Source organism: Phyllobates terribilis, unplaced genomic scaffold (genome assembly GCF_046119375.1).
Source record: "Phyllobates terribilis strain yellow unplaced genomic scaffold, ASM4611937v1 Scaffold_9__5_contigs__length_417890890, whole genome shotgun sequence".
In the NCBI taxonomy this organism is placed as follows: domain Eukaryota; kingdom Metazoa; phylum Chordata; class Amphibia; order Anura; family Dendrobatidae; genus Phyllobates; species Phyllobates terribilis.
In genome coordinates, this window is record NW_027362769.1 from 103,227,037 (window position 1) to 103,249,376 (window position 22,340).

Here is a 22,340-nt window from a genome sequence, read left to right on the forward strand (position 1 = left end):
AAATTACCACCGGCACCGAAACCCATCCCTAATGTTAATAAGACAGTGCCTGTGAGCATGTGCAGTTGAGGCTTTACCCCCACCCTCCATCTTCATATGTAAGAAGATGAGCTCCCACTGGTAATTCTTCTGTAATGCTGGGGATTTCAGGGGTGCTAAGAGGCTGCTCACATTGTTGTCCACCCTGTCTGTCTGACCTGCTACTGGAGATACCAGGGGTGCTGAAGTAAGAAGAGGCTGCTCACACTGTTGTCCTCCCTGTCTATCTGATCTAATACTGGAGATATCGGTGGTGGGGAGGTAAAAAGAGGCAGCTCACACAGCTGTCCACCCCTTCTATCTGATTTAATACTGGAGATACCAAAGTGCTGAGATAAGAAGAGGATGCTCACACTGCTGTCCATTCTGTCTATCTGATCTAATACTGGAGATACCAGGGTTGGTTAGGTAAGAAGAGGCTTCTCACACTGTTCTCCACCCTGTATATCTGATACAATACTAGAGAAAGCAAGGGTGCTGAGGTAAGAAGTGTCTGCTCTCAGTGCTGCCCACCCCATCTATCTGATGTTATACTAGAGATACCAGGGGAGCTGAGATAAGAAGAGGATGCTTACACTGCTGTCCACCATGTCTATCTGATCTAACACCAGAGATGCTGGAGGTAGCATGGGTGCTGAGAGGCCGCTCACACTGCTGTCCATCCTCTGTATCTCATTTAATACTGGAGATACCAGGGTGCTGAGGTAAGAAGAGGCCTCTCACACTGTGGTTCACCCTGTCTTTCTGATCTAACCCTGAAAATAGCAGAGATGCTGAAGTAAGAAGAGGCTGCTCACACTGCTGTCCACCCGGTATATCTGATCTAACACTGGAGATAGCAGTGGTGCTGAAGTAAAAAGAGGCTGCTCACACTGCTGTCTACCATGTCTATCTGATCTAACACTGGAGATAGCAGTGGTGCAGAATTAAGAAGAGGCTGCTGACATTGTTGTCCACCCTGTCTATCTGATCTAATACTGGAGATAGCAGTGGTGAAGAAGTAAGAAGAGGCTACTCACACTGCTGTCCACCCTAACTATCTGATCTAATACTGGAGATAGCAGTGGTGAAGAAGTAAGAAGAGGCTGCTCACATTGCTATACACTCTGTCTTTCTGAATGCTTAACGGCTGCTGCGAGTTGGCAATAGTTTGACTGTACATGGAATAGGTTATCTGCAGGTCAAAGTAGCAGAGCTCTCTACTGAACATGCTCACAGAAAATTAAGATTTTATTTCTAGAGTGATTACCTGACTAAATAAGTGTGATTTGTAAAGGTATTTCAGAATTTGTTTATAATGACTTTTTCTTTGTTTATCTTCTATTTTGGAGAACCATTTTAAATGAACCGTTCATGTTGAAAATGGTCTCTGATCCACTGGCAGGATGTTATAGCGCAGGAGGAGCTGCTCTGATTGATAAATATTTTTGTGGGAAAAGTTTCAATAAACCTTGCATTTTATTTATTGAAATCCATGGTATTTGTATGTGTGGCACCCCAGTGGTCCTGTTGCCACAGTGGCATTGCCTGCCTCACAAGGGGTGATGCCATGCCTGGAAGCAAGCAGGGGTCCCCTAGTCAGGGACACTAGCATACAACACTTTCCTGGCTCCAGACCAGCAAGGGGAGCTCCTTCCCTTAACAACTGGAATCTGGAGGCGGGGTTAGTTAGAGTTAGTGAGAGGAGTTGGAGGCAGGACAGTGATGAGGAAAGAGCTGGGGAGTGGAGCTGCGCGGCAGTTCACCCCAGAGAGGAGCGCAGAAGAACCGGACCCCGGAGTCTGAGGTTGTGGGGCACTGAAGGCCCAGCAGCAGAAACCGGAGGGCAGGAGACTGCAGGTCTCCTGGCCCCATCAGATGCCCAGAGGCTCCGCAGCACATAGTGCCCAGCACCGCCACGTGGGAGCGACACTCCGGGAAGGCCCGAGCTGCCTGTCATACGGGTGAGCACAAATACTTTTTACTCAGGGACGAGGGCCACAGCATAGCTATAAGCAGCAGGGCAAAAGAGATTAGCGCAGAGGGAAGGCCTCCAACTTCACCTGGCGAGTTGGATTCCCAACTTGCTTCCAGGCCGCCCGGACCTCTACTACCAGCTAGTGCCCGTGCCCCGGTCTGCTTAACAAACCACAAGTAAAGATAAGAGGAAACCGCCATTAAGTTGTGGACTGGTCATTATCTGCGCCATCACCTGCACTACACTGCACAGCAACATCTATAACATCACTACTTCCTGCCCTGGAGCTAAGCTCTGCCTGTGGAGAGCTGGACCAACTCTGCTGCGTCACCATCAGCTCCAGAGGATCTGCACCGCAGCGGCGACCCCATATAGCCGCATACCACAGGTGGTGTCACGAACATTGTATATAAAAACTCTATTCCCTTTTCTTTAAAATCCCTTTTATTGACTGCCCTGGGTCACGGACCGGGTCACCGCCACTGTGACATCCCCCAGCATCGACCGGCCCAGCTACCGAGTACCCCACGGCCCAGGGGGCGCGTCATATGCATATAAGTCCAGTGGGCGGTCCCATTCAGTGATTGACAGTCTTCTCTGTATGACTGTCCATACAGAGATATATATCAATCACTGAGTAGGACCGCCCACTGGACTAATATATTTATTTATTTATTTATTTTATTCACTTATATAGCGCCATTAATTCCACAGCACTTTACAGACATTATCAGAAATTTCAGGGATTTCAATTAATAAAATATGAAAGTTATCCAAAATCTTTTCCTCCAAACCTTTATATCATTCTGCTCAGCTTCTTCAGCTCTATATTGTCTATAGCCTGCTGTTTGAATATAAATGTGAAAAATTTCTTACCTACAGTATTTAATTGTAAATAAATGTAGGTATAATTCTCTATTTTTTGCGCAAATATTAACCTTATTTTTTGTCACAATAACAATTGTACTGCTCGGCTTATTTTGGCCACATTCACCCTATTGGAGTACACTGTAATAGACAAAACACAGCTTTTATAATCTGCCACTGCACAAACTATAAATAATTTTATAGAATGACTATAAAATCGTCCTGAATATAGGAATGCATAGTAGTTGGCATTAACATAGTTAACATGGAAAATGTAATTAATAATAATTGAGATTTTGGATTTATATGTATGGAGAGTCATGGAGACTTTACGGTCCTGCAATTTGTCTGCAATGATCCAGACAACAAGGGCCTCTCAGTATACATGTCGTTGGCCAAAAAAGCCAACTAAGGAATAGTCTCATGCATATCCTCATACATAAGAAATAAAGAAACATCTGTTTGGGAGATGAATTATCATCTGTATTCTTCATGAATTGTTGTCTCCTTCTGGTTTACAGTCGTTGGGTACTAGTATCCGCTGATTTACTAGAATCTGCTGTGGAACTGACAAGTCGAGATAGCCGAGATGTGCAGAGGGCATAAAATATCTATGCAGCCATCATAAAATATTAATCCCCATGGCTCGTTCCTGGGACCACTCAATAACAGAGTCGCTGACTCAGCCTGGCAGAAACAATGATCATTTGACAGGTGTAAAAACAATTTGACATGGAATGGTGACTAACGGATGAAGGCATAATTACACGTCTGGCTCCTTTTTCCACCCTCGCCTCTCTCTCGTCAGGAGTGGGGTTGGCAAGGAGGCTGTAAAACTTACAATGCTCTGGAGGAGTTGGCATTGATTTGTCTTTTGCTAATAGTTGCGCAGCCCTTTCACACTTCATGAGTGCTCTGGCAGCTTGACAAATGATTGTCATGTTCAAACTGTCACGAATCATATATGAGAAATATGGAGGCTGTCTTTTATCTTTATTATTGGACCAAGAGTACAAAAAGAAATATTTGCTAGACTGGATAATTATTAAATAATATATACTGTAAATTATTGACCTCTACATTCATATTTTTCATAACTCTGAATAATATGGCAGTAGGAGATAAAAAAAAGGTGTGCTAAGCCTTCCTTATCTTCTGAGACCCTCTTAGATCAGAGATAACTCAACCTTCATGGTGCACACAGTGGCTTAATTTGAAGCTAATTGGTCCCAATGCAAAATCTCCAAAAGGACAAAAGGGCCCCAAAGTATCATGGGTCTTAATTAGAGTTGGTCTTCTCAAATCGGCTGTAGGGACCTTTTGGCCACCCATAGGCTCCTTGGCCCAGGTATGACTGCAACCCTTTGTACCCACTATAGTTACACCCCTGGGATCACACAACATGCACTGCCCTCATCATGTTCAATGTTCTCCCAGCACAGAAATTTGTATCTGAGTCATCAATTACCTTGCAGCAGTCCCATCTACCTTCAAGATTTCACACTGCAAGGGTAGGGTCACACGACCGTTTTCTCGACGTCCGAGAAATACGGTCCGATTACTTTTTCTCGGATGTGGAGAAAAAAAAAAGGTTCTCCTCCTTCTCCATTCTGTCAGTTTGTGAAAATCAGATCATCTGAGTATAGTGAGATTTTTTTGACGAACCCATAGACTTCCATTCCTGATTTTGATCTGGCACTCGGATCAAAATTGGACATGTCTTTGGCCTTTTCTGCGGACCACTCGTTGTGAGGAAAAAAATCGGACAAATGCACTGCCCAATAGAATATCATAGGTTTGAGTGCTCTCTGTGAAAACAACGGTTAGCACTTATCCGAGAGAAGTGGTTGTGCGCACCACCCCTAGTGCTCGTGCACACAACCGATTTCATCGGTCAAGTGCTATCCATGGTTTTCACGAATATCACTCATACCTATGATATTCTACAGGGCTGTGCACATGTACGATTTTTTTTCCCTCAGCCCAATTGATCCGTGGAATAAATCAAACACATGTCAGATTTTGATCCAAGTGTCGGATCAAAATCTGCAATGCAAGTCTATGGGTCAGTGCAAAAAAATTAAACCGCACTTCAATGACATCACAAGGCTGGCACCCTACCAAAACTTTATAAAGAAAGGGTCAACGTGTCCGTTTACATTGAGAAAGAACAGAACAGAGATACAACCAATACTACATATTACTTTAATGCATAGATGTAGGCCACAGTGTTTATTTTATCTTATATCATGAAAAAGAGCTTGCCAGCTAAACCAGTAAAGACCTCCGAGTAAGCCAGGATGACAACAAACTGCCACCCCCCCGCTCCGATCATGTAATGTTATTTCTTCTTGGTGACTCAAATGATGGATCAATAAAAACCCAGAAAGGTCCTTTCAGGCACCACAAGAGAGCAGTGTAACCCTACTCTGAACTCCTATACCCACTTTATAGGAAAAGGGCTCTTTCTGCAGCGTCTTGAAGACCAGACAAAAATATATTGAGTCATCTATCCTTGAAGGGATTTTCTGAGAATGTGATAAAATGGGATCCGTGATATAATTCAAACTGCAGCCTGTGCTAGTCATGTCTAAGATGGACTGCAGACTGAGACATACAGCTCCAGAGACCTGTGTCTCAACTGCCAGAATAGCCGGATCGCACATACATCAGTCTACCGGGAACAGAGCTGTGATATGTGAAGAAATACTGTATATAGTTTCCTCGCTGAGTATAACTGGGGGAGGGTGAGAGGCAGGTTTTCTCCAGTTTCATCATCCTCCTCCTTTGGCAGTCTGACAGCTTTTTAGCTGTGCACTGAGACTGACTGTGCTGAATTGGAATGCAAATAAACATTGAGGAGTATGAAGTTAGAGATAACCACTGTTGTGCCCAGCAAGGAGAATGTATGTTGCTTCACATAGCTCAGGTTTTTGCTATGTTATCTAAGAGCAGTATGATGTAGGGACATAGACCACCATTCCAGCAATGAATCACTAAATGAGCTGCTTGTTGCAGTTTTGATCAAATCACTGTTTTATCTACTGCAGATCTGGCAGTTCTCTGAATGCTGAGTTCTGTATAACCGATAAAATCCCTGCTTTATCTGCTGCAGATCTGGGAATTCTCTGAATGCTGAGCTCTGTATAACCCCGTCCACTCCACTGATTGGCAGCTTTCTGTGTACACTGTGCATTGGCAGAAAGCTGCCAATCAATGTTGGGGGCAGGGTTAAACATGGCAGGAGAGAACTAGTCCTCTACTGATAATCTCCTGCTGATAAAAGACTGATTTTATTGAAACAACAACAAGCAGTCCAGTAAGTGACACATTGCTGGAATCAGGATCTCTGTCGCTACATCTTGTTGCTCTCAGATTAAATAGTAAAAACCCACTGACAGATTCCCTTTAAAGAAATTTTTTTTCCAGTTTGAAAATGTTAAACTGACTACATCATGGAATATCTGAATAAAACCTCTTTTTTTATCTTCTTTGCAGAAATATTAGCTTGTAAACTTTATATGCTAATTTCCCCTTTAACCATGGGGGTGTTATCAGAGATTCTTTTCTGGGGGTGTGTACTTTTTCCCCGGTATGATATTAACCAATCATAAGCAGGCAGCGTCATGTGGGAAAAAAATAAACACACCCAGAGAATGTCAGAATTGACTTTCTCTGTGTGATGTAGTAAGACATGTAAAGACACACAGCTCCTTTTTCCTCTCCAGGTCACACAGATTTCAATGCAAGCACCTACTGTGATTGCCTGCGTGTGGGTGAGTAGACCAGAGCAGAGTTGTGTGTCATTACAAACACATCCTTGCATCTATGGCAGGCATCGGGAAATACTGACCTGTTAGCAGGCATAGATCCAGAGTGATGTAGGTGACACGCTACAGCTCTTATCTCACGGCACTGACAGTGTAGAGACTGGAGAACGAGAACGGAGCTGACAGTGTGGAAGCAGAGGAAGGAGTGTTGTGCATTTTTGAACAGGTTTAATTTATGCCATATTTTGCTTTTCTCCAGAGTTTCTAGGGGTTTGATCTCTGTGATCACAAATTCAATTCTTAATTTAAGGATAGCTACTGTATAATGGATGTTTCTGAACAAAATTCAAGACAATTTGTAGAAGAAAGTAGTTGTTGGTTGAGCAAGGTGAAGAGCGACAACTTTTATTCCATCAAGGACAGAAAATAAGTTGCCCTCGACTGTTGTACAGTTAATATGTTGGTATGTAGAAAATCTGAAACATCTTATTTAAAATCAGTAAAATAAAAATGTTTAACCTGTCTGATATATAATCTACTCACTGCTCAGGGAAGAATCCTGGGGAGAAATGGATATTGCAGGAGTGGAAACTAGCATTAGAAGGAGTTATAATTCATAAGTGAAGGATCTTAAATTGAGTTATGAAGGTCATTCACATCTGTAGAAATGAATCTGAATATGGTGATAACCTACTTTTATGCATTATGCCATAGGTAATGATAGGCTTTAATTATCCTTTTTTACTCCATCTGATTTGAATACCTAAAGGAACATGCAAAAAAAATATGAGCGAAGAGCTGTTATTATCCTATGCAGTGTACTGATAAAAGAAAACATTTATTCTCTGTAGTGAATGCTAATGAGCAAGTGTTAGATGTGGAGCCGCAAAACACTGATTTATGCTTCACTTTCATGTTTGCATTTTGTAATGGTTATTGTTTTTAGATTTCAAAATGTAAACATGTTTATTCTACTTTAATATATACCTTATATATAAGACTTTTGTATGTCTATGACTTTTTGTATGGATGATTTTGTAGGTCTATTTTATGCTTTTAATTATTATTTTGTCCCATAAAGAATATATTTTTTATTGATTTTGAGCCTTTCAAATTTCTGTATAAATATATATGTAGAGATGAGCAAGGCTCAAAATCAATAAAAATATATTCTTTATTGGATAACTTAATAATTAAAAGCATAAAAATAGACATATAGAAGTAGTCAGACATAAAATACTAGAGGTAGGTAAGTGATAATAACAAAACTCCCTTGTGTAAATACTACAAACCAATACAGAGTTAAATTATGTGTAATCACAGTATTGAGGACGGATACTTAAAAGGTACAATCCAAAGTAGCCAGCGCTGTATAAGTTGAGGACCCTAAGTTACATACAGATAAACGGAGATAGTGATATCACATGAAAGATGCAATGATAATAATGCACAGAGGCATAAAGTACACTTTACCTATCAAAGAAAACGCACCTGACATGTGTTTCACATTAAGCTTCATCACTTGCGGGGGTGGTGCTGGTCTTTGCATGCCAGGTATTCTTACAATGTGCGCTGACAGTGCGCTCTCTTGTTAGCTTGTTACTTCTCATCTGAGCTGGTGATAGAGCGCACTGTCACTGTGCATATTGCACAGTGACAAGAATCTACTGAGCATACTTCAGAATTGGCAATCGGTGAACGTTCAGTAGAGCAAGGACTAACCCAGCCCTTAAAATGGATGTCACTGATGAGGCTTCGTTTGAGTATTCCAGCATGCACTGGAATTTTCGAACAAAGCGTCATCAAAGTAGAAGTAGTGAAAAAAAAATAAGACAGTTAGATAAAGTAGTGAAGGAAGGATAAGGAATTCTTAATTAAATTGTATTAGGAAAAAGATTAAACTATGACATTAAACAGAAAGGGATTTAGGATTAAAATTTTGTATTTTGGACCACTCCTTTAAGGAATCTATCAATAGGTTTCTGCCACCTAATCTGACAGCACCATAACGTAGAGACAAAAACCCTGATTCCAGCAATGTATCACTTACTGGATGGCTTGCTAGAGTTTTCATAAAATCACTATTTTATCAGCTGGAGATTATCATTAGAAGACTAGTAAACCTGCTGAATTGTAGTCCTCCATATTCATGAGCTATGTATCAACCTGCCCCCCACTACTGATTATCAGCTTTCTGCCTATGCACAGTGTACACACAAAGCTGCCAATCAGTGGTGTAGGCGGGGTTATATAGAGCTCAGCATTAGAGGTAGGGTAGATTTGCAGCAGATAAAACACTGATTTTATCAAAACTGCAGCAAGCAGCCCAGTAAGTGACACATCACTAAAATCAGGGTCTCTGGCTCTACATCATACTGCTCTGAGATGGGGGAGAAATACCTAGTGACAGATAACCTTTAAAACAGTAAAACATCGAGTACATTCAATGTGTAATGATTAGTGATGGGCGAGCACTAAAATGCTTGTGTGCTCGATGCTCAGGTCGAGCAAATTGGAATACTCGGGTGCTCGACCCAAGCCACGAGCCCAATGTAAGTCTATGGGAAACTGTAGCATTTTTCAGGCGGCTCCCCCCAGGAGTCTGCAGAGGGCCTAAAAATTGCCCAAATCGATGGGAACAGTGCTCAAATGACATGGGAACAGCATCGGGAAGACCCCTGGAAGCATTTCTGACTCCCAGGTCACTGCTGTCAACAACGTTGTCCGAGTATTACGTCACGTTTACGGACTCACAATAAAACATACAAAACGAATCCAAAATGGATTTTCCTGGGAAATATGTTAAGGAACATCCTTTCCAGGGTAATGATTTGTATATAAGGCAAAATAAATAACCAAAACCAAAAATACTCCTCCACACCTTGGGCTATGTTCACACGTAGCATTTTTGAAGCATTTTTGCACTTTTGCATTGCTTTCCACCAAGACAAATGCATTCACTGAGAAATGTCATTTTAACATTTTACAACCTTATCTTGCCATGTGGTGTGTGACACATCATCAGACACATGCATACAGTGCTGAAAAGATATGGCAACAGCATGGGGAAGACCTCTGGAAGCATCTCTGACTCCCAGGTCACTGCCTAAAAGTGTGCCCATCATAAGTGATCCTTGGCGCATGCGAAGATGACTCCCGCAATGCACCTGTCGTTGCAGACTTGCAACAATGACGGTACACGTCCTTGTCCCAGTGCAGCGTTCAGTTGTCCCTACCCCATTCCTTGGAATGCAAGCGCAAGTATGCAGCCAGCCACCCACCCATAGTCTGCAATACTATACTGCCAAATTTTTGACAGCTGCTTGCACTTGAAATTTGGCCTTTTAGGCTCGTGGAGGCGGAAATTGTCTACAATCTTATGGCGGCGGCGACCGGGTATCCATACTCGGTCCCCAGCCACCACTATTTGTCTCGGTGTAGTCTCCGCCTTTCACAAGCACGGGTCCCACAACATGACCCGTGCCCTCCCCAGTGAACTTACTGGGAAGGACTGCCTATCCACATACACATGGTCAAGTGAATGTGGCCAGGGATGGTACGGAGCCAGTCCACAGCTTTTTTTGCTGAGTTGTATTTCACCACAGCCATATTGTTTAGCTTGGTGAAAGGATTTGGGAAACCATATCTACTCCTGCTGTCATTTCTCCCAGGAAGTCTTCTAAAGCTGCTTTCACTTGAAATGTGGCCTTTTATGCTCGTCGAGGCGGAAGCTTTTCATAACCTCATGCCGGTGATGGCCGGCTGTCCATACTCGGTCCCCAGCCGCCACTTTTTCTCCCGGTATCGTCTCCACCTTCCACAAGCATGGGTCCCACAACTTTACCCGTGCCTTCCCCAGTGCACTTACTGGGAAGGACCGCCTAACCACAAACTTCGTGGACAGGTGAATGTGGCCAGGGACAGTATGGAGCCAGTCCACAGCTTTTTTTGCTGAGAGTTGTATTTCGCCACAGCCATATTCTTTAGCTCGGTGAAAGGACTGGCATAGAGGGAAACCGTATCTACTCTGGGTGTCATTTCTCCCAGGAAGTCCTCTAATGGAGCTTGTTGCAGAAGCAATGGCAGCCCGTCCAACATCAACTCGCACTTGTCGGTGGTGCTTTGACACACACACATCTTTCTTTGCGCATTTCATTTCATGACTACAGAGTTGGGCAATGGCCTGATCTGCAATGGGGTTTGAGAAATAACATGCATAAGCACGTCCGATCCACATTAAAAAAGCAGCCATAGAGTGTCCAGGAACCTTCCCCCACACTTTTTCTTAGCCAGGGATGCTTCTCGGCAGGGTTGAACAGGCCCACCAAAAAACCTGAGACTCCTCTGGTGGGCCCTGGCTTTTCCTTCAGGAGAGTTCATAATGCCGAGGTGAGGCCATGATGATGATAGAAGCCACCATCTGCTTAGTTTTCTGTTACTTGGAATTCAAGCGCAAGTATGCAGCCAGCCATCCACCCACCCACTTACCAACAGGCCACAATGCTAAACTGCCAGATTTCTGGGCAGCTGCTTGCACTTGAAATGTGGCATTTTAGGCTCGTGGAGCCGGAAACTTTTCACAACCTCATGCCTTGTGTCCATACTCGGTCCCCAGCTGCCACTATTTTTCCCAGTGTTGTCTCCACCTTCTACAAGTGCGGGTCCCTGAACATTACTGCTGGTACTTTTCTGTGGGAATCTGCGTGCCTCCTACCAGCCTGGAATATTTCCAATAAACTATGGTACGACGCCATGGTATTAGCATTTCCCCAGTACCAGTAGCAAAGCCATCCCCAATTTCCTTCTCAGGAATTTTATTTGGTAGACTGAATGGCTGCCCAAATACATTAGTTTCTCACAAAGGAGCTGAAGATAGAGTGGCAGTAGGTGCAAGTTTCTCCAGCCTGCTAGATATCAGAGGGTGAACAGCAGCACATTGGATCAGTGGTTAGCACTGAAGCCTTGCAGCGCTGGGATCCTGGGTTCAAATACCAGCAAGGACAACATCTGCAAGGATTTTGTATGTTCTCCCCGTGTTTGCGTGGGTTTCCACCTCAGTAAAAAAGCAGCCATAGAGTGTCCGGGAACCTTCCCACACACTTTTCTTAGCCAGGACTGTTTCTCAGCAGGGTTGGACGATCCCACCAGAGAATCCTCTGGTGTGCCCGGGCTTCTACATCAGGAGAGTTCATGATAGCGCTAACTTTGCAGCTGCTATGGGGCTCTTGAGCGGGGGAGAAAGGTGAGCCCTCAGAATCAAATCCTCTGGTGGGCACAATGTTTTTCAATCTGAAACAGCTTCTCAGTGGGAGTTGTATTTTACCACAGCCATATTCTTTAGCTCGGTGAAAGGACTGGCATAGAGGGAAACCGTATCTACTCTGGCTGTCATTTCTCCATCACCAGGTTCCACCCATTGTCACACACGACCATGCCTGGCTGTATGTCCAGTGGTGAGAGCCACAGATCAGGCTGCTGTGTTACAGCTTTCAACAACTCTGCAGCGCTGGGCGGTTTGTCACCTAAGCACTAGGCGTGTTATCTTCAGCACAGTCTGTTGCCGCTTGGCCAAGGCAGTGCTGCAGTGCTTTCAGCTTGTGACTGATGTGGTCATTTCGGAGATGGAGGAGGAGGTGCAGGAGCTGAACAGTGTGATTACATTGAGGTTACATTGGCGACTCAGTTTTTTATACTAAAGAAAGATTCTACTGTTTGTTTTTTTACTCTATTTTTTAAGACAAATGCACTCACCAGGAAATGTAATTTTAACATTTTACAACCTTATCTGGCCATGTGTTGTGTGACACATCATCAGACACATCCTGTTTCATTTATGATGGAGGGACACTGAAAGTCAAAAAGCCTATTTTTATAGGGCCATCAGGCGGTCCTTACTATTCTTAAAAGGCCAGCAGTCGGCCCTCGCTATTGTTAGAGCGCCATCAGCCGGCTATGCTTTGTTGTTCCATTATTAACAAGTGGGTCTCCTATACTGTTATTGTGTATGCAGTGACTTCAAGGGCTGCCAAAAATTCGGACGCAACCCAATACCCCTTTGAAGAAACATAGAGGAGGGTTTCAGTAAAAAAAATGTTCCCATTATAAAGGAGCGGGTCTCCTATAGTGGTAATGCCCATGCTGTGACTGCAAGGGCTGACCAAAATTTGAGAAAAACCCCACTAAGAAGTTAAAGACACATAGAGCAGGGCCACTGTAATGACATGTTTCCATTACAAAGGGGCGGGTCTGCTATACAGTTATAGGGTATGCAGTGATTCCAACGGTTGACCAAGTTTAGTAAAAACCCCACTAACAATTTAAAGACACATAGAGCAGGGCTACAGTAACGACAAATTCCCATTATAAAGGAGAGGGTCTCCCATAGTGTTGGTCTATGCAGTGAATGCTAGGGCTGCCAAAAATTGGGAGGCACTCCAATGCCCCTTGGAAGAGACTTAGAGGGCCTCATAAAAAAATGTTCCCATTAGAAAGGAGCGGGTCTCCTATACTTGTAATGCCCATGCACTAAGTGTATGGGCCGACAAACATTTACCCCTGGGGGGTATACATGAACATACTGTATAAAAATTTTTTTACGGGCATCATAAACACCCTTTAAAAAAATTATGTGGGTGTTGCATCACGGACCACGGTCACCCTGGTGATATGGTGGTGGAGGATGAGGAGAAGGAGGAGGACAAGAGCAGATAGCCAAAATCAGGAAGCATATACCCATGTGTGGGTGTGAAGAGATGCATGGGAAATGGGAATGCTCCTCCCAAAAAAAAGACACTGGATTTGATTTTATGTTACGCTGCTATCATTCGGTGTTGTTGAGAAGTCTAGCCCAATCCAGCCCTTGTTCATTTTTATAAGAGTCAGCCTGTCAGCATTTTCAGTTGACAGGCGGATGCGCTTATCAGTTATAATTCCACCAGCGGCACTAAAAACCCGCTCTGATAAAACGCTAGCAGCAGGGCAGGCCAGGATCTCCAAGGCATAAAGAGTCAGTTCATTCCACTTATCCACTTGGATACCCAATAATTATAAGTCACAGAGGAATCATGGAGGAGGTTGGTACGGTCGGCAAGGTACTCCCTCTGCATCTTCCCAAACTTTGCACTCCTTGTGAGAGTACCCCGCGCCTCAGGGACTGTGCAATGGGAGGGGCTGAGAAAATTCTCCCAAAACTTTGACAGTGTTCCCCTGCCTCTGCTGGATTGAAGTTGTGTCTCTCTCGCCTGTACTCCTTGGTTGTCCAACGAAGTGTGACCTCTGCTGCCAGCGGTTTCAGATGGGAATTTTTTTAATAGTTCCACAACAAGGGCCTGTTAGTACTGCCCCATTTTTGCAGACCTGTCCGCCTCAGGAATAAGAGATATAAAGTTCTCCTTGTAGCGTGGATCTAGAAGTGTCACCAACCAATAATGAGTGTCACCCAAAATTTTGAGAACGCGAGGGTCATGGGAAAGGCAGCATAACATAAACTCAGCCATGCGTGCCAGATTGCTAACAGGCAAGACTTCCGTGTCCTCACAAAGAGGATGACTGACCATGCTCTCCTTCTCCTCCTCTCTGTCCTCTGGCCATCCACGCTGAACAGATGGTATGACAGTTGTGCAGGTAGTAGCTCCTGTTCTTCCTCCTCCTCCTCTTCCTCATTGTCACCCAATCCACGTTGGGATGAGATGAGGCTGGGTTGTGTGTAATCACCCTGTATGGTTCCTTGCTCCATCTCATCGTGCTCCACCTGCAATACATCCTCTTTGATTGTGAGCAGAGAGTGTTTCAGAAGACAGAGAAGTGGGATGGTGATGCTAATTATGGCGTCATCGCCGCTCACCATCTTGGTGGCGTCCTCAAAGTTTTGGAGGATAGTACATATGTCTGACATCCATGTCCACTCCTGAGGTCTTATGTGTGGAGTCTGAACTGAATACCGACGGCCTTGTTGATGCTGGTATTCAACAACTGTGCTCTTCTGCTCACAAATCCTTCCCAACATCTACAGTGTAGAGTTCCAATGCGTGGGGACATCACATACCAGTCTGTGAGCAGGAAGCTGCAAATGCTGCTGAAACACGGCAAGGGCGGTGGAACTGTAGGTGACTTTCTAAAATGGGCACACAGGCGGCATACTTTAACAAGCAGATCCGGCAGCACCGGGTAGGATTTGAGAAACTGCTGAACCACGAGGTTAAGCACATGGGCCAGGCATGGTATGTGTGTGAGCTCGCCTTGCCTCAGAGCCGCCACCAGGTTCTGGCCATTGTTACACACGACCATGACTGGCTGTAGGTTCAGCGGTGTGAGCCACAGATCTGCCTGCTCTTTCAGAGCTGTCCACAACTCTTCAGCATTGTGCGGTTTGTCACCTAAGCATATTAGCTTCAGCACAGCCTATTGCCGCTTGGCCGAGGCAGTGCTGCAGTGCTTCCAGCTTGTGACTGATGTGGTCATTTTGGAGATGGAGGCTGAAGAGGAGGAGGAGGATGAGGTGCAGGAGCTGTAGACTGTGGGGGCAACCCTGATTGACCTAGGGTCCGCAATGCGTCGAGAGGACGTGTTCCGTCCCAAGGTCCGACTGGGTCCCGGCTTCCACTATGTTAACCCAGTGTGCCGTCAGTAAGATGTACCGTCCCTGACCACAAGCACTTATCCACGTGTCCGTGGTTAGGTGGACTTTCCTTGTAACTGCGTTGTTGAGGGCACGACTAATGTTTTGGGACACGTGCTTGTGTAATGCGGGGACGGCACACCGAGAGAAATAGTGGCAGCTGGGGACCGAGTACCGAGGAACGGCTGCCACCATCAGGTTGCGGAATGCTTCCATCTCCAAGTACTTGGGTATGGACAACTGAACGCTGCACTGGGACAAGGATGTGGATGTGCTTCCTGATGCTGCTACTTGAGAGTGTGCAATGACAGGTGCAAGGCAGGAGGCATCTTCGTATGCACCATGGACGGGGGATTGGCTTGCATGCACAACAGCGGAAGAAGCAGTGGTGCCACCCGCAGACACTGTTCCTGGACCCTGGGGTTTAGCCCACAAAGTTTGGTGCTTTGCTGCCATGTGCCTGATCATGCTGGTGGTGGTCAGGCTGGTCATTTTGCCACCCCTGCTAATTCTGGCATGCCGTTGGTGCAAATGGCCTTTTTAGGGTTATCGGCAGAGTCTTTAAAAAACAACTAGACTCGGGAAGACCTAACAGTTGTACTGGCAACTTCCTTTGTGTTGGTGTTTCGGGGAACGGTTGCCTGCCTTCCTTCTGTGGCCACCACACTGCTTCTTCCTGCCTTTTAGGGGGAGGGAGGCAGAGCACCACATGTACTGCTGTCCTCGCTCTGCATGTCCTCCTGCCAGGTTGGGTCAGTTTCTATATCATCCACCACTTCGTCTTCCACTTTCACACTCTGGTCCTCCTCCTGACTTTCTGGCAATTGTGTCTCATCATCGTCCACCTCTTGTGACACTTTCCCACTGTCGCCTTTGTGTGACCGTGGCTGCTAAAATATTTGGGCATCGCTACATGCGATCTCCTCTTGCCGCACTTCAAGTGAACCATGCGAGAGGCCCGAATCTATAAATGGAAAAGTGAACAGCTCTTCAGAGTGTCCAAGTGTGGTATCAGTTGTCTCTGGGCACTCGGCATGGTGGGAGGAAGGAGGTTCAGGGTGAGGAATATGCGGTCCAGACTCACAGCTACTGAGACTTGACCGTGTGGAAGACAAGGTGGTGGTGGTAGCTAAGTGACTGGAAACATCTGCTATCCAACCAATAACCTTTGTACACTGCTCTGTGTTCAATAGTTGTGTTCTGCGGTCCCCTATTAATTGGGACAGGAAGGTTGAGCAAGAAGATGTGGGTGTTTGTTGTGGCACAATTTCAGCTTGCCCACGGCCTCGGCCTCTGCATGCACTATGATCACCATCACCATCACGTCCAGTTCCCCGTCCCTTGCCACGTGCCTTGCCCATTTTAAATGGAGGACAATATCTTCCACGCTCACTACAAATGACTGAATTTGGAGCGAACGTATATGTGATCCGTGTGACGGAGAAACCACAGTTTTTAATACCTGGCCTGTAGGTAACTATTTTGAACAGCAAACTGGTGTCAATTGCTTCACTGACACACTGAAACAAATTTTTAATGGAGGTCAGAAATGGCAGTATTTTCTGAAAACATATATGTGATCCATGTGATGGAGAAAACTCAGTTTTAAATAGCTGGATTTTTAGCGCTGTATATGGAAAGGGCCTGGCTGTATTCTGCATAAAAAAATAAAAAAAAACTGTGTTCTCTGGATTGCTTTTTAAACAAATAATGAGGATTAAGATCCAAAAAAAAATTATTCCTGGTCCCTGAGACCTGAGCCTATTTCTAGAAATATCTAACAGCAGCAGAAGGCAGAATTGGAATGGAGCCTCTTGTGCTATGTGCACTGCAGTCTGCTATATACCCTGCCTGCCTATATATACTGCCTGTCTGATATCTCTGCAGATGGATTAGTCCTCAGAAGGACTGTTTGTTGAGATGGATATGTGTCTCTAATATAGTTTGGTACACCTACACTAACTAGAAACAAGCAAATCTGTCCCTAGCTCAGCAGCAGCTCTCCCTACACTGTCTGATTCCAGAGTGACTGTGAGCATGGCGGCACCAGGTCTGATATAGACCTGATGACGCTGCGCGGCCAGCCAATCACTGTAATGCCACAACCAGCATTACAGTGTGTGGCAGATTATCCCTGCATGTTGATTGGCGCTCTAAAGAGCGCCAAACATGCAGGGAGGGGACCCGAGCTCCCGCCGAGCGACCCCGAAAATACTCGGGGAGCTCCGAGCATCTCGAGCAGTGAGATGCTCGGGCGAGCGCCGAGCAGTAGCGAGCACGCTCGCTCATTACTAGTAATGATCTTACATCTGATTTCCAGTTTATGTTGTGTGTGGAATGATTGGTATGGGGAATTGTAGAGATTCAGGCTTTAGAAAGAGCAGGGTTTGGAGTATGTGCACCAGCATTACTCGGAAGACTATTTTTGAACCCATGAGCCACTGAGGAAAGATCTTGGCTTCCGGTAGAATGACTTTTAAAAATGCCCTAGCGCATGAAGGAGGTAGACCTTAGTTTTTCCACAAATGGAAAGTTGGAGCATATTGGTTCCACAAAGAAGACCAAAGGCCTGATATCCATAATGTACAAGTCATTATAGATGGCGATTTTAGGGGACTCGTTTGGATTTACTCTCGTAGGTATGGGGTTAAATATTAGTCTCCCAGTCTGGTTTCTATAAATATAGCTCAGATGACGTCACAACTCTTTATAATTTATAGGGTGTAGAAGACCCCATCGGTAATGATTAAAATGAGTTTGAGAGACAATGGCATGTTTCTTCGTTGTAGTGAGTAAGGAGCAGAATTGAAGCATATGTTTTGTTTGTCATGTCCTCATCTGAGAGAGTTATGGACTGAGGTGAAAGATTTACCGTAATTAGTAGACTATATGATATTCGGATCCTGCTGGAACCCAAAGTATGCCTCCTTGAGAAATATGGGGGCTGTTGAGATTACTCCATCAGAGCAGTTAGTGCTATGGAAAATACTGTCACGTAAGGAAGTGCGTAGCCAAGCATTGGCTGTCAGATACTCCTCACTGCACTTCGCAAGTAATTCAGGGACCAAATGCATTAATTATTTTAGAAAAAATTAGAAAAACATGTACATAAAAAAGGTGCATTAGCCAAATTAGAAAAACAATGGGGGAATTCATTAAATTGCTCATGGGTTGTGTTCGAAGCCCTTCAGCAAGATGTGATGTTTGGGCTAATAGGGCTTTTAGGCCACTGTTGATAAAATTAGGTTAAACTTTCTATGCCTAATAGGTGTTTTTTTTTGGGGGGGGAGGGGCATTTACCTGTAGGAGGGCAGAGGAGAGATGTTATGACTAGACCAGCAGCAATTTTTATATCTTTACTATTCCTGTAAGGATCAATATGATTTTTCAACACAATTATTGCATTATGTATACTTTATGTATTTGTGCAATAAATGTTGACTGCTTAAAAAAAAACTATAAAGTGGTATGTGGAGAATTACATATATACTATGGCCCCATTTTATCAAAGGGGTGGGGTGGAATGCGTGACAGCTGGTTCATTAAGAGGAGCATACCTCTTAATGAATCAGGCAAGGCGCAAAGTGACGTGCACCTCCGTTTGTGCCTCTCCGCAAATCTTACCCTAGGCAGAGACTGGAGTTAGATTGGCGTAAGGAATGCCATCGCTTGCCATGACTTTGTCGTTATGACCCAGCTCTGCCCTTGGTGTTTGAGCGACCAGAATGTTGTGAAAATGCCAAAAGTCACAGTTTTTTTGCACAGCTTCATGTTATGAAAAAAATTGGCAACTTTTCAAGTCTTTTTATGCCATTTTTCTGGAGTAAAAGCTTTGATGAACCGAGGGCCTACCTCTTGTTTACCACCTGAGAGTGACCGTTATATGGCCCGGTGGCCACCAAATACTCATTGCCTAATAGCTCTTTATTGCATATTATATTGTAGGATCTATATGGGATCAATATGTAATATACATACATAGGCATTTTCTGTTTTATCCCTTACATAGATTATCATTTTTACTATATGGTGTCTATATGGTCTTGGATCTTTGTTAAAAAGATGTCCGAGCATTTCCTGCAGAAATGTCCCACGTGGTCACGCTTGCAGAGCATTGGAGATCTGTTCGCCTCCTCTTCTGATCTCTAGGGCTTTTAACATGAGCTGACATCTATCAGCCTGTTTTCTGCAGGTGCAGTGAGATGAGATTTATTATAACCAATATACAACATCCCAATGGGACTTCAACCAAAAGTGTTGATCCCAATGAATGTAAGATGTTGTAAGCAAATTGCAGGACGCAGCTCAGCTTTTATGTCCTATAGTATTGGATGTGTTTAATATAGAAGCTGCTTCTCCTATTTGTTAGTATACATAGTCAGCCATGTTGGGAGGATTCGTATTGGAAATTACTGTCCAAAGATTGAATTCTTCAATCATAACTAGGTTCTACTTTCTTCCTTTTCTAGAGGTCGTTATGGCAAAAATGTCTCAAAAAAAGTTCAGGGTGGTAATCTTTAGCCAATGCATTACGTATGTTTCCATTCTTATGCATGTACTATATGTATCTGTGAATTTGAACTCTTTCTTCATGGATAAACTTCTGCCTGAACTGCTGAGAGCGACAGTCAGACATGGCAGCAGTATTTGGGGGCATATATACCTGCCGAATAGCAAGGCTAAGTGTTCCCAATAATTGGCCAGTGTAAACAGGCTTCTTCAAAATCATTGTTCTCGGCAGCACATCATCCTGTGTAAACAGGACACGTGCTGCCGAGAACAGTAACAGTCTGTGATCGATAATAAATCATTCTATTAAGCGACTGCCGATTGTTAATCATGTAGCCGATTGGTGGCCACCATCAATTAGTGCAAACCCACCCCATGGAATGTTCCTGCAGGGTACTTCCTCTGCGGACCTCCCCTCTCGCCCCCACTGTTTATGCTGCTACAGATATTGCTGTAAAAATGATACGTTGAAGCTGCGGATTCTACCCTTTTACATTATGAAATGTGCACCATAAATTGATATTTTTTAGATTTAAAATTTGGAGCCTAAGTCAATTACCGCTATGAATATTCTGCTTAGATTGTGCATACAATTACTGTATAATGTGGCAGATTTCCCATCCATATATCTGCTGCATTTGCCCCCATGGAAACATACTCTTCGGGTATGAAGATGCTTTTTTTTTTGCATTGGGAACCAATCTACCTTCCGTTACTCACAGAACCATGAATTCTGAGTTGTTGGAGAAAAAAATTTAATAGTTAATATTTAAAAATAAACAAATAAATAACCAACATTTAAAAAAAATGCATTTCAGATTTAAACCATAGCTTATTTTCTTATGTTACTTTTATTTTAATAACTGCAGATTTAAATGTGATATATACCAAGAAAATTAATTTTTAACGGTTAAATATTGGAAATTTGCTTCATTTCAATGGAAGCACATGCTAAAATAGTAGTGCTATATAGTGTTAAATAAAAAAAAAAAAACCTTTTACTGGGAAGCAAGCCATTGTATCCACATCGGCTGAGATTTCTCAAGTTTGCTGCAGGCAAGATTTACAGTCGTATTTATTTTTAATCTGCAGACAGCGGGGTTCCAGGAAATTCTGACCGACACAGAGATCCTGGCTGTGCTCGTGGGGTGTCTATGTCATGATCTTGACCACAGAGGAACCAATAATGCCTTCCAGGCCAAGTAAGTTCAACCATTGTTACTCAGTGCAGAATTTCATTGGTAAATCCTTGCATTCTATTCACTGATGTGTAGATTTATATATGGGAATATTCATTTTTATGCTCCATGAACAAAGCTATCAACTGCTGTGTAAACACATTATGGGAAATGATGCAGCAGCTCTTCTTGCTTTAATTGCAGGATTTCTTTCATTTCATGCTGTCAACTGTATCTTTCTTCTATAAGCAGGCCTCTTAAATCCAAAGGCTCGTTTCTGCTGCTCACATTGACACGTCGCTTGCAAATTGTCATTACTTTTCAGATAGTAAAAGTGAAATCAGGTGGTGTGGCTTGACCTTGCAGTCAAAAGTCTCCGCCAGCAGTGGCCAATAGCTGCTCCATTTTAAAACAATATATGCGGCCATTAGAGGGCAGAATTTCAGCAGCCATTTTTACGCACCCATAGATAGACTTAAACAAGTGAGTCTCATCCCATTTATGGAAGAATCTAGCGCATGCTGCAATTTTTTTTTTCACATGCAGATTCAATCCGTGAAAAACATCACTCATCTGCACTGCCCCATTGAATAAAATTGGTCTGTTTTTTTCACGGACACAACTCGGGCCGAAAATACGGTTGTGTGAATGAGCCGTTAGAGTACCAAGCCCAATATGGTAACCACAATGCTCTACACCTTTGCTGATCATTTATTTAGAAAAACGTGGCTGTAGAAACAACACCATTCCTGCCTGTCAAAATAAATGAGGGCAAGCCTGTGAAAAAGCACACAACCTGTGGATAGGGGTACCTCTGATCCTGGAAGAAAAGATCCATGTACAGTACAGACCAAAAGTTTGGACACACCTTCTCATTTAAAGATTTCTCTGTATTTTCATGACTATGAAAATTGTACATTCACACTGAAGGCATGAAAACTATGAATTAACACATGTGGAACTATATACTTAACAAAAAAGTGTGAAACAGCTGAAAATATGTCTTATATTCTAGGTTCTGCAAAGTAGCCAGCTTTTGCTTTGATGACTGCTTTGCACACTCTTGGCATTCTCTTGATGAGCTTCAAGAGGTAGTCACCGGAAATGGTTTTCACTTCACAGGTGTGCCCTGTCAGGTTTAATAAGTGGGATTTCTTGCCTTATAAATGGGGTTGGGACCATCAGTTGTGTTGTGCAGAAGTCTGGTGGATACACAGCTGATAGTCCTACTGAATAGACTGTTAGAATTTGTATTATGGCAGCTAAGTAAAAAGCAGCTAAGTAAAGAAAAACGAGCTGCCATCATTACTTTAAGAAATTAAGGTCAGTCAGTCCGAAAAATTGGGCAAACTTTGAAAGTGTCCCCAAGTGCAGTTGCAAAAACCATCAAGCGCTACAAAGAA

At 43.7% G+C, this 22,340-nt stretch overlaps 1 protein-coding gene across 1 annotated transcript in view; it reads left to right on the plus strand.

Annotated features, from left to right (window-relative positions):
* Window positions 1-22,340, plus strand: part of PDE11A (phosphodiesterase 11A) — a 921,640-nt gene that overhangs the window by 714,677 nt on the left and 184,623 nt on the right. Inside the window, exon 13 of the mRNA XM_073646878.1 lies at window positions 20,852-20,961. Within this exon, the coding sequence (XP_073502979.1) occupies window positions 20,852-20,961 (110 nt within the window). The remainder of the gene's footprint in view (window positions 1-20,851; window positions 20,962-22,340) is intronic.